The following is a 12,496-nucleotide window of genomic DNA, read 5'->3' as shown; positions in this document are numbered from 1 at the left end:
TTTATACTGATTGTTAGGGACACTGATTTTAACTACGAATGACTACGTTCACCTGATCAAGATATAGGACTCACGGCGAGTGTGTCCGGTCATCAGGGGATGGTTACTCCTCCTAGGCACCTGATCCCACCTCTGGTATATCCAGGGGACAGTGTTTGCCCAGCTTTCTGTTTTGTATTGCCTGTAGGAGTTAAGAGATTGATCACTGCTCGTTATCTTAGCCTTTCATTTAACATATTTTGAATAAATAATTGTTGCAAACGATGGAATAATGTTTCTATTTTCCATAAATATTTGACTGACTTACATAATATCTTACATAATCAATAACGAATACTATTGAAAAGGGTGGCATTTCTTCAAGAATATCTATGGAATTCATCTAGAGAGGACCGATTATAGGTGGCGCTTCATAAGGTGGCAATATTGAATATAAATTATAGGGAAATACTGATATTTACAATATTTGTGGATGGTGTAACCTGCCCAAAATGTTTTATAATAATCAGAACCTTGGTTCGGGACGACTTTGGGTGGTTTTATTGTAGTGGCATAACAACTGAGTTTTTCACATGCAGTATTTAAAAAAGCTAGATTTTATCTTATTTTTGTACCGGAGGAACTCGAAACACGTCTATATGCCATTGGAATTTTGAATTGCAGTTTTTCAGTAAAAGCGTTTATCCTAAGACTAATAAACATAATATGCTGTTACTATGAATAGATCAGCATGTTACTATGAATAGATCAGCATGTTACTATGAATAGATCAGCATGTTACTATGAATAGATCAGCATAATTCAAAGTGAGGTGTTACTTTTGATGTGTCTAAATATATACCTTATAAAGAAATAAGATAGAGCCAATTTGAAAACCTTGCTTCTGGATATTTATTCAAATTTAGCATAATTTTATCGATAACTTGTTCCACAAACTGTTTCTCCTTGCAGCATTAAGGGCCTGATAAAATCTATTAAAGAACGAAATACTTCTTCCTGTTCACAAAAATTGTATGATTATGAGCGTGTGATACGTAGAATGGCTAGGCAAGTCAGCAAATTGTTAATCATGCTTTAGATTCTGTTTTCGTGGTATCAATTTTCTGTGTGAAAACAAACCACAGCTGTTGTTACTACATATATTATAAAATTTCATACTGTTAAAAATTAGAGACGTAAAATTTTAAGCGATATCCAGAAAAATACAACACGTGGTATGAAAAGTATTCCCTAAACATACATTGTAATTACAAAATCTAATATCAAATTCTTTAGGGTGTACCTCGTCATATTTCAAACAATACATCAAGCTTGATAGATGTTGGCTTATCATATATGCTATAAAAAGGAATACGTTATCCTGTATCTTTGTATTTTTCAAATATCTCTAAAGATAAGGTATGTTTGATAGCATACTTATGTATGATTTATGTATGATTATTTGCTAGAAATAGATTAGAAAAGACTTTCAAATTTGTTTTTCGCATTTCATATATATATATATATATATATATATATATATAGAACACAATCAAATGAGAAAGGACAAACACCTACGTACCGTTCTTTACAAAAATGTTAAGGACTTTCCCTAAGTCATTGGAAAAATCCCTCTTTTACAATTTAAATTCCTAATTCAATTCTTCAACTTTTGGTCAAGCAAATGGACGTGGATGCTAGGTAGTGCGAGCGTACAGCTAAATTACTGCAAGGCTTTTATATGAGTCTGAACAAACTGAGCAATTGAAGGAAACAATTTTTTTTATGGAAAGTATTTATTCAAGTAAAAACGGAGTCCTTGATTATCATGTTATTCGCTCCGCGGAGCGAATTTGTTTGACATGTTTGATTATACGTGTTAATTATTGACTTTTTTATTTCGTGCTATTTATTCCGTTTATAAAAGCAAAACTCATCCATTCACATTTACGGAACGTAAAATACATGCTAATTCGCTCCGCGGAGCGAATAACATGATGATGCCTTTTTCTTGACATGTATGACAATAATATGGGAATGAAGTCAGAATTTTTCTCTGATTTTAAAGGTTTGCGATCTAATGTGTTAAAAATCTTATCATGGATAGTTGGTAAAATGGGTAGTAAAAACCGGGCCGGGCCGGGTCAGATCACCTTCGTAATCCGAATTTTTAAGTTATTTTCGTTTGGTGTAAAACTTCTTAATCATAATCTGGATGGTACATTGGATCTTCGCTACAAAAATTACGGCATAATTTTGCTTCACTGGGAAAATATCAACGTTTGTTTATTTCAGGTTGGTAAAAATCAGACCTTCTCTAACCGTTACACTGGAGAAGGGTTAGAGAAGGTCTGATTTTAATTAGGTTGACACATTTTTCTACGATTACGATTGAAGTATGTAACACAACAATGAAACTACACATGATTTAGATAAATATTATTATGCCGAAACCGGTTACGGTAACCCGGGCCAGATATTAAAATTCCGAATAAAATGAGGATGCTAGCTATCACGTGCACGATCTCATGAAACGAGACACTGCACGGTTCTTACCACTTGGAGGTATCTTCATAAGAACCATCTTTTTAATATAAATTTTAACCTAACTATCATTAAGTTACTTACGGCGGCGTATTCGTGCCAATTTAATCTAGCAGAAAAAATAAAAATAATCGTTTCTACGATTTATTAAATGGTAGAAACGATGTAAAAAGTCGTTTCTACGATTTAGAAAGTCGTTTCTACGATTTAGGAAATCGTAGAAACGATTTAAAAGGTCGTTTCTACGATTTTTAGGGCTCGGGTGACATTGCAATTGCTAGTCGTCTGTCATCGTGCGTTAACAATTGAACATTTTTAACTTCTTGATAAGTATGATCATTCCAATCCCTTTCAAATTCGGTATGAAGCATCTTTTGGACAAAGGGGACATAAATGGTAAATTTCAGAACTCCTACATCCCTTGAGCCTTAAAGGCAGGGCAAAAACTGCCACAAAATTAAATAATTTTCAACAATCTTCTTCTCTACCACCACATATATGTAAGAAAAACTAAATGCATAGTGATGTAGAGCAAGAAGATCTACCAAAATTGCAATTTTCATGATCCTCAAATTTAACTTAAAATTTAACAAGCATATGCAGACTTACTTGAGTGCCATTTTGAAAATAATATGTATGTACATATACTGTGTTGTTAATTGTTTCATTTAAAAATTAGATATATAATACCATCATTTTATATTATTGACGTTTTAAGATGTTTTTAAATTATATATCTTTTATTAATGGAAGAAATGAATACTAGCACTAAAAATACAATATTTTAAGTCATTATTATACAGATCATCATTATTATGGTTAAAATGTTTTTAATTTTTAATTAATTACGATTTTTTACTTTTTTTTTATTTTAATCAGGCAGGGTACATACATAGTAATTAATTGTTCTCCATATAATCCTCTTTAAACTCTATCTTCAGTTTAAATATTCATAAATTAGGCATAATTTATCAGTCGGTGATATTTTTTTTAGGACCATTATTATAATAAATAACGCCGGCCCGGGTCGACCGCATCCGGTTTCCTTTTGGCCCGGGTTTGGAAAAATCGCCGATAATCAAGATAAAAGGCATTTAAATGGTCAAATAATGCATTAAGTATCAAATTCAACTCTATGTGAATTGAAAAAAAATGCTAGGTTTTCAGCAGCAGATGCATATTATACAGAAAATATGCAATAAAGTGTGTTTTGGTCTCGCTACCCATTTTACCAACCAGATTTCATTCAATCATTGAATTCCTTATCTATAGGTAATATTATGTGTTAAAATTTGTGGCGAAGACTAAATGTATCATTGAGAATATATTCCGTAAGTTTCAAAAGAAACAATGACATATCAACGAAGAAAACTAAAAAATTCGGATTACGAAGGTGATCTGACCCGGCCCGGCTCGGTTTTTCTACCCATTTTACCAACTATCCTTATCATGTTGTCAGCATGAGTTACTGCACTTAATTGCGCTCTTTTTACATAGAAGGTAATTTTTTCAAAGATGTCTGACGAAAACATCCCACACGTGCAAGCAAAATTTTTTACTAAACAGCCACAGTAAGAATACTTTTACTTAGTTATGTATAAGATGATTTAAGACCAAGTCATTAGGCACAGCTAGGCCTACAGTCCTCAATATTTTCAGTAAAAAGTGATTAAATTGCCTAGCGTTACTCAACTGACTGGAACATACATTATACAGAGTCTATGTTGGGGTTATGTGGTCTGCTGCCAGCCTATCCAACAGAGATTGAAACATGTCAGCTGATATTGCCGTAGAAAGGAATCTTGTTATGTTCACTAGAGGTTTTACACACACCATCCATTCCCGAAATCTCTGTATTCCCTTTCGTGAATAAATAATAAAATAGGGGGGTTGAAGGTCTTAAAAATCATGGATATTGGGCATTTTCCCTGCCACACAGATTTTTTTTTTTTTGATGTCTATTTACATCACAATTGAATTCAAATTGAAAGGACTTGTCATCTGAAGCTAAATTTCTTTAGTCATGCACAGGGACTTGCTACTGTTTAAAAATATAATGTAGCAAAATATAGTATTGTTTACTTTAAAAAAAAAAAAAAACCCAGCAGCAAGCCCCTGTGAAGCATGCATGTGTTTTGTACAGTAGAATGATGTAGTAGTGTTAGATACATGACCTTCCAACTAGTTCTATAAAGCTAGTATGCAACACTACTACAATGGATCCGTGATATGAGTGGAATATTCTCGAGAGGGACGTTAAACAATATCCAATCAATCGATCTACTACAATGACATGCCAAATAGGCCTTACACAAAAGTGTGCTTCCTTATTGAAGCCTGTAGACATTGCATTCACCAGTTCATCTGCTGGGTTTATAGCTGACAACGCTTATCTTCAATATATTTCACATGCACAACTGGCCATGTTTGGTTACAAGTCAGTGCAAACTCTGTTGATTTACATTCATTTAGTACATAATATATGAACTATTTTCCAACAAATATCTTTTCATTTGAATATTTCAGATGCAATAATTTCTGTAAATAAAAGTTGAATGAAATAGTTCACAATCAACTTGATGATTATCTTCCAACTTTCAAGAAATTATTCTATATCTAGAGGAACTATTGGTTATTGAAGGTAGTGATTGCATGGGTCATTGAAAATTAATGAATCTAGCTATGAATTTTTTTGATTTTTACATATTTTGTAGTTGACAGTATCTGTAACTCATTATGAAAGTATCATATATTATGGTTTTCACAGAAATTGTGATGCTACGGTTGTCATAGTAACCCCTCTTGTTGACTTTCCGTAATAAATGGTACAGGTTTTTCAGGTGATGTTTAAAACAGATACAAATGGGGCAAGGGATACAAATTTTATATCAAATTGAAGTTAAAGCCTTAAATAATATATAATTTGTATCAATATGTCCATTTATTTTCATATGAAGTAGACGCAGGGCTGCTTATGAGCAATTTCGCAATTTTTAGAAGGCAATTATTCACCAAAGCAGACGTATTTTCACCCCCTGAGGAATAACTGACCAACTGATTTTTTTTGTTTTTATATATGTTTTAACATATGTTAGGAGGAATTTTTCCTGAAAGTATCAATATTGGTTTTCAGGTTTACTATGGTGCTATGATCACTATAGTTACCCCATCCCCCTCCTTACATAAATGCTGCAGGTGATAATTACAATAGATATGCATCTTACATGCATTTATTTCAACTCATATTAAAACTATGAAAATGTTTTGATGTTTATTATTGAATTTATTCTACATAGAATGATAGTACTGTTGCTTTGGAGATGTTTTTATTACTTTCTGTTTGAAATTACTTGTATATTCATGCTCTGTAAGCGTATGTTAAAACGCGGGAAATGTAACCCATCCGATGTAAACTGGGCATTGTGACGTCGATACCTGCAACGTCTTTATTTTTTTTTCCTCTCCTTTCAAACCAAGCGATTATCAAACAACAAAACTCTCTTACTTTTTATATTATAAGAAATAACTGAACTAATTGAGAAAAAGATATTAACAGTGCTTTTCAGAATACACACTTTTTGATTTCTCTTAACATCCACGTTACAGAGCAGCATTTTAGATTTATGTGCACTAACACAATATACATGTTATGAAATTCATAGCATTATATATCATGATTGTAATAGGCTTAGTGGTTTGTGAATTAAATTTACGTTCTGCAAGACTGAAAATTAACAGGGGGGTACATGTATCATGGAGACTTGGGGCCTAATGACTATTTTTTAAAAAAGATAATGAAAACATAAGGGATTTTTCATTTGTATTGTATTTCATTTGTATATTTCTAAACATCTTTTCACTTTACCCTGTGTCTGGTTATAGCTGACAAGTCTGTTTCCATCGTCTGTCATTATTACTGATCGATGCTTAAGCGCTTGACGTATTCCGGAATCGGAAACAAAAATAGTCTCTTTTTAAATACTACATGAATAAACCACGTGATGCCTTGCAATCACTACCTTAAGGAATTACTTTAATTCTGGGGCAAGTTATACGAGTATAACCTGGTTTGGGTCAGTTTACGCTTTATAATCGGTGAAGCGTTTATCAAAATGTACATAAACTCGGAAAAATACAAGTCAACTAAGCCGCGCAATGATTCACTTAGCAACAGCGACTTGAAGCGTTTATCTGTGAAGCCGAAGGTTGCCATCTTTAATCAAGGGGGTGTATCCCCATACCAAACCAGGTTATACAAAAATAACTTGCGTTCCTCAATTGGAATTTGACCAATCAGAGACAAGGATACAATAAGAATTAAATTATTTTGCATTATTATTAATTATGTATTTAAAAGATAATCAAAAATACAGGTACTTGAATGCTATTTACAGTAATTATATTTCAATAGGTATTCTGTACCGGACACACCCTATTCCGTTCCAGCTTCTGTGGGGGCAACAGAACTCAGTGCACTCATCTGTCAAGTTTTAAAAGGTAGGAACAATTTTAATGATTTTACATTTTTACCACTCAAGTTAGAATTGATCCAAGAACTTCTCAAACTGCGTCATCAATGCAGAATTACTTTAAATATTAGAAACTTTACACATGCATGAATAGTGATGAAACGATTGTCGCCGATGATCGATTGTCGGTCGTTCAGAGACCCACGATGCTACTAATCGATTACAAAATAAAAGTTGCCGACATCGTTGACCAAATAAAATCCGGAAATCACTTCAACTTTGTTCAAATTTTATTTTCTGTATGTCAAACCCGATCAAATATAAGCAAAGAAAATGGCGGGAGATATGAAGGACGGTAACAACAATGACATTCAACGGTCAAAATAAAAGAGTCTATCTCTGATATCTTTGATACATTGAGATTATAGATAAATTCCATTACTTGATATATTGGAATTCTGATTTATATACCAGTGAATAAATGAAACAAAGAAGAATTCAAATGTTGTTTCCATACATTTAATGATTCTGTTACATCTAATTTGAGGGGAAAACACTTAAATGCCAATTCCGATTATAATCGATTATTAATCGAGTACATGTGTCCGATTATTGCAGATAATCGATTGTGGTTTTAGATCCGATTGCCCATCACTATGCATGAAAAAGGGAAGATAACAAACAACAACCAGTCTCATAACTCCTATAAGCAATACAAAATAGAGAGTTGGGACAGTGGGTAAACACAGACCACTGGATATACCAGAGGTGGGATCAGGTGTCTAGGAGGAGTAATTTAACACCCCCTGTTAACTGGTCATTCCCGCCGTTAGCCCTATATCTTAATCAGGTATACAGAGTAATTCGTAGTCAAAATCAGTGTTCAAAGAACAGCCACAATTTTGGTATGAAACATGTCAGACAGCATTTTACCCAATGACAGTTGGCATTTGTGACAGATAGTTCTGTCACTTTTAAATTGCATGTCACATACAAGAAATATTTAAGTGAATATTCTGAAACCATATGTCACATACAATCAATATTTACTTGAATATGCTGAATCACATACAACCAATAATATAGATGAATATACTGAAACCATATGTCATTTTTTTGTCATTTGTAAATGTACCGACCCATGCTTTAGGAAAAGCAGAAGAGGGTGTACCAAATGTGCGAATTTTGCAACCGCAGAGTTTTGATTCTAGGACAGGTCCAAATTAGTCATGTCATGTTAATGTATATATTACATGTTTATTGTGTAAAGTCTTTCATCAATATAGGCACTATTGGGAGCATTCGAGTTTTAAGAACACACCTTGTACTATAATCCTGCTGAATATTAGTTAGCTTAGAACAGGAACAGGAATATTTTTTCTAGATTTCATAGCCCTTGGTGCTTGTGATACTTTTATCTAATACTCAGGTGACTAATAAGACCTGTGGGTCTCTTGTTTGATATCAGTATTTGATGGTTAATATTTTTATTCCCCCGAGATCGAAGATCGGGGGGAATATTGTTTTTGTCCTCTCTGTCATTCTGTAATTCTGTCTGAAACTTTAACCTTGCTGATAACTTTTGAACAGTAAGTGCTAGAGCTTTGATATTTCACATGAGTATTCCTTGTGACAAGACCTTTCCGTGGGTACCAACATTTTTTACCCTTGACCTTGAAGTTGACCTACTTTGAAAACTTTAGCCTTGTTGACCTTGACCTTTAAGTAAAGTCTAAACACATCTTTAATAATTTGATAGTTTGCCATTACAACCTGTCATTGGGTCAAATGCTATCTGAATTGTTTCATACCGAGTGTTAGGCCGTTCTTGGCACACTGCTTTTGACTACGGATAACTCCATTTACCTGATAAAGATGTAGGGCTCACAGAGGGTGTGACCGGTTGACAGGGGGTGCTTACTCCTAAGCACCTGATCCCACCTCTGGTATACCCAGGGGTCTGTGTTTGCACAACTTTCTATTTGTATAATTGCTTATAGGAGTTACGAGATTTATCACTGTTCGTTATCTTATTAACAACCTTTCATAGAGAATACTGAGATGTGAAAAATACTTGTAAGTACATGAAACAACCATTCAGTAAAACAGTAATTAAAGAATATGCAAAATGTAGCACTTTAAACAATAATTTAACAAAAAGAAAAAAAAATATGAAAATAATGAGATTTGTAACTTCACTAGACAAAGAACAAGGGACGTTATTGGCCAAAATTGGCCGCGCTTCAAAATCGATCATATTTTGCAGGTAGAAAGATGATAATTTTCTCGTTTCATTCATATATAACACGTACCATTTACTTGTTGCTGATATTGAGAAAATAACGTTACAATATTGCATTGTTAACTCTGACGAAATCTTCCGACGGTCGCTTTTTCGGAACTACGTCATCGACCTTATAGGATTTACAGTCCCCTGATTCTTCTAGAATATTTTTCTAAAAGTTACAATTTTAACTTTTTATATAAAAATACTCATTGAGATCAAAGACAATTGAAAACTGGCATGCTATGGAAAATACATAATTCATTTACATGTAACTTTATCGTGGTCATAGACATTTTGCGGAAGAATCTTGTGTTAATTAGAGTGAGGAAAATAATGCGTGTATTTGTCAAAAATTGTTCAGTAGAACGCAATCATATTTTCGAAGGTGCTGTTCGATGTCCTCCTATTCAAATGAAATATGAAAAATAAAATGACTTTTGAATTTTCTTTTTCCTGGTTGTGTTTTTTGGTCATAAATATTAACACTTTGATTAAAAACATCGATTGAGTCGGATAAAATTACTTGTTATGCCATGTACACCAAGGACTATATAACAGGTCTGCTTACATGTGTATGCAATATACATGTTACAGTACATACGAATAAAATATGCTGTGGGTATTTACAAAATATATTGAATAAAGTGTGGTAAATGTACATATACTAAACGATACAAATTTATGTTGCATGAATGGGATATCATTTTCTTGGGTACAGTAAAACACGTCAAGTAATATGCATGTAACTTCAGATGGTATATTTCATATAGCAAATGCATTTAAAAACCTCACAAAAATGCGTCCAATGTATTTTAAAGCCTCACAAAAATGTGTCGGTGTTTATATCTTTACATTTCCCTAAATGGTCAACAAAGTAGTTCCAACTCTCTCTCTCCATATAGTGTTCATCTTTGATAGATAAAAATACATCAGTCAGTGGGCATGTCATTGCATGCACCGACATTCAGTCCAAATCTAGAATGGACTCTAGGAAGTTGTTTGAGTACATGTATAGACAATGTGGTATATGTAACTGTTTTTCCCAGGCACTTATTTTCATATGCGAATAAGGATATATTGAGTGGAAACACACACACACACCCCCCCCCCCCCCCCCCCATATTCTTGATAGTAGTATTGAATGAGAAAAAAATTGGCTTAAAATTATTAATTGAACCCATGTAGCAAAGGATAACCCTCCCCCCACCCCACCCCACCCCCGACGATTTAAGAATTCGAAGATCAGGCAGAAAGGTTTTTTTCATTTGCTAATTAACTACCAACTTATCCTTTGACCCCCCACCCACCCCAATAAATGATGTTACGTGTCTGTTTCCAAGAGACAGTGTATGTAACTACAACAGACCTTTTATAAAAATGAATTTAATAAATATCATGCATGTATATTCGTTTTTCAATGTGCAGGCCAGGCCTATCCAGAACACCTTGACATGAGAGAGAGAGAGAGAGAGAGAGAGAGAGAGAGAGAAAGGGGGGTCTACATCACCTTACGGTTATACTCCAGTATTCCTAATCATGGAGGGGGTGTACGTCAATACTAATATAAACTTTTAGTAACAATCATCACAACACATATAGTATATATTTTATAAGATTGATAAAAGTTGAAGTGTCATTAGGCTGGTCAAGTTGTTCCCATAGCAAGGGAATGGTCAACACCCCCCCCCCCCCCCCCCCCCAAAGTGGAGGGGCAACCCCTCCTCAATACTACAGTGTCTGAATATTTATATCTATACATGTATATATACACATGTTCATCCTGCCCAATTACCTTTGTTATATATGTGTACCTGTAAATGTGCATCTATTACATATACATGTATATATGAACCCGTGGGGATCCGGGTTTGATTATGTCCTCAGTACTCCTTGCTTGTCGTAAGACGCGACTAAATGGGGCGGTCTTTGGATGAGACCGCAAAAACTGAGGTCCCGTGTCACAGCAGGTGTGGCACTATAAAGATCCCTCCCTGCTCAATGGTCATAAGCGCCGAGCATAGGCCTAAATTGTGCAGCCCTTCACTGGCAGTGGTGAGGTCTCCATGAGTGAAATATTCTCAAGAGGGGTGTTAAACAATATTCAATCAATCAATCATATGCAATATAGAAAAAAAATCTGCCACCACAATGGTCGAAGTTTCAAATCGATCACAGGTTTTCGACGTTTTAAAGAAACCACATCTCTCTGGAAGATATAATGATTTGCTGTTATTTTATTTTTAATTTAAACCATTTTAAGAACCTTTGGAATCAATATCTAATTACTAATGTAGTAATATTTAATTTCAACATGCATCATATATACATTCATGCATGTACGTAAAAAATGATGTAAGAAAACTGCTTTAAAAAAAAAACACATTATATTTCATATATTTGTATAAAAGAAGTTTAAAATTTAGCGAAAAACGTACAGACCCTGAAACGTGCTACTACACCTTAAAAACGAACCGAACCGTTCCGTGCAAGAAACGAACCGTACCGTTCAAGAAACGTACCGTACCGTGCAAAAAACGAACCGTACCGTTCAAGAAGCGTACCGTACCGTGCAAGAAACGAACCGTACCGTTCAAGAAACGAACCGTACCGTTCAGAAAGCGTGCAGGATAATATTATGCAAACCCCGCCCCCAAAAGCCCGAAAGCGTACCGTACCGTGCAGAAAGCGTGCATTTTATGTCACGTGAACCACTTTTTCAGCCACAGTATATTATTTTCACAATGGCGCCCGATGGGAAAGGAGGTCGTAGACTATCGCTGGCTATTCGAAGCATTATCCTCAAACATCACGAAGCTGGGTTATCAACTGTGAAAATCACCGAGATGCTTAAAACATCTTTGATATTCTTTTTTTTTTTAAATTACTTTCCGTAAATGTCACATTGTTTCAGTGCATATATGTGTATGTATGTTATCAACAAGTACCCAAGTTTTGACTGAATTATGCATAAAAACTCGTTTTATACTGTGAACTGTTAACAGAAATAGACGTCAGATCACTGCACGGATTTTACATGCATGCTTCTGCAGCCAGTCTTGTGTACTGTGGATGTATATTTCACTTGCAGACTTTTAAAGAGTGAACCAAGGGGCATTTCGTTGTTTTAACGGAATTTCTGTTTCAATCAATTCTTTTAAATTCAAGGGTGAAGTTAACTACAATACTGTAATAGTACTTACAAGTAGCCTATTTAATT

At 34.3% G+C, this 12,496-nt stretch overlaps 1 protein-coding gene across 3 annotated transcripts in view; it reads left to right on the top strand.

Moving 5' to 3' along the window:
* Positions 1–3,993: 3,993 nt before the first annotated feature.
* The window catches only part of LOC125665644 (ribosome biogenesis protein WDR12 homolog), a 35,870-nt gene continuing 27,367 nt past the window's right edge, over positions 3,994–12,496 (top strand). For 2 of the 3 annotated variants that reach the window (XR_008799471.1, XM_056152351.1), the window contains exons 1-2: positions 3,997–4,094; positions 6,935–7,020. Coding sequence is in view for 2 of the 3 variants with exons in the window: in XM_056152351.1 (XP_056008326.1) it covers positions 4,039–4,094; positions 6,935–7,020 (142 nt within the window). In the remaining variant the exon portion in view is untranslated. Of the gene's footprint in view, positions 4,095–6,934; positions 7,021–12,496 lie in introns of all 3 variants that reach the window. The other variant, XM_056152352.1, reaches the window with a different exon arrangement.

This window comes from Ostrea edulis, chromosome 10, assembly GCF_947568905.1.
Source record: "Ostrea edulis chromosome 10, xbOstEdul1.1, whole genome shotgun sequence".
NCBI classification, from domain to species: Eukaryota; Metazoa; Mollusca; class Bivalvia; order Ostreida; family Ostreidae; genus Ostrea; species Ostrea edulis.
The sequence above is the reverse complement of the archived record's forward strand: the minus strand, read 5'-3'. Positions and strand labels throughout refer to the sequence as shown.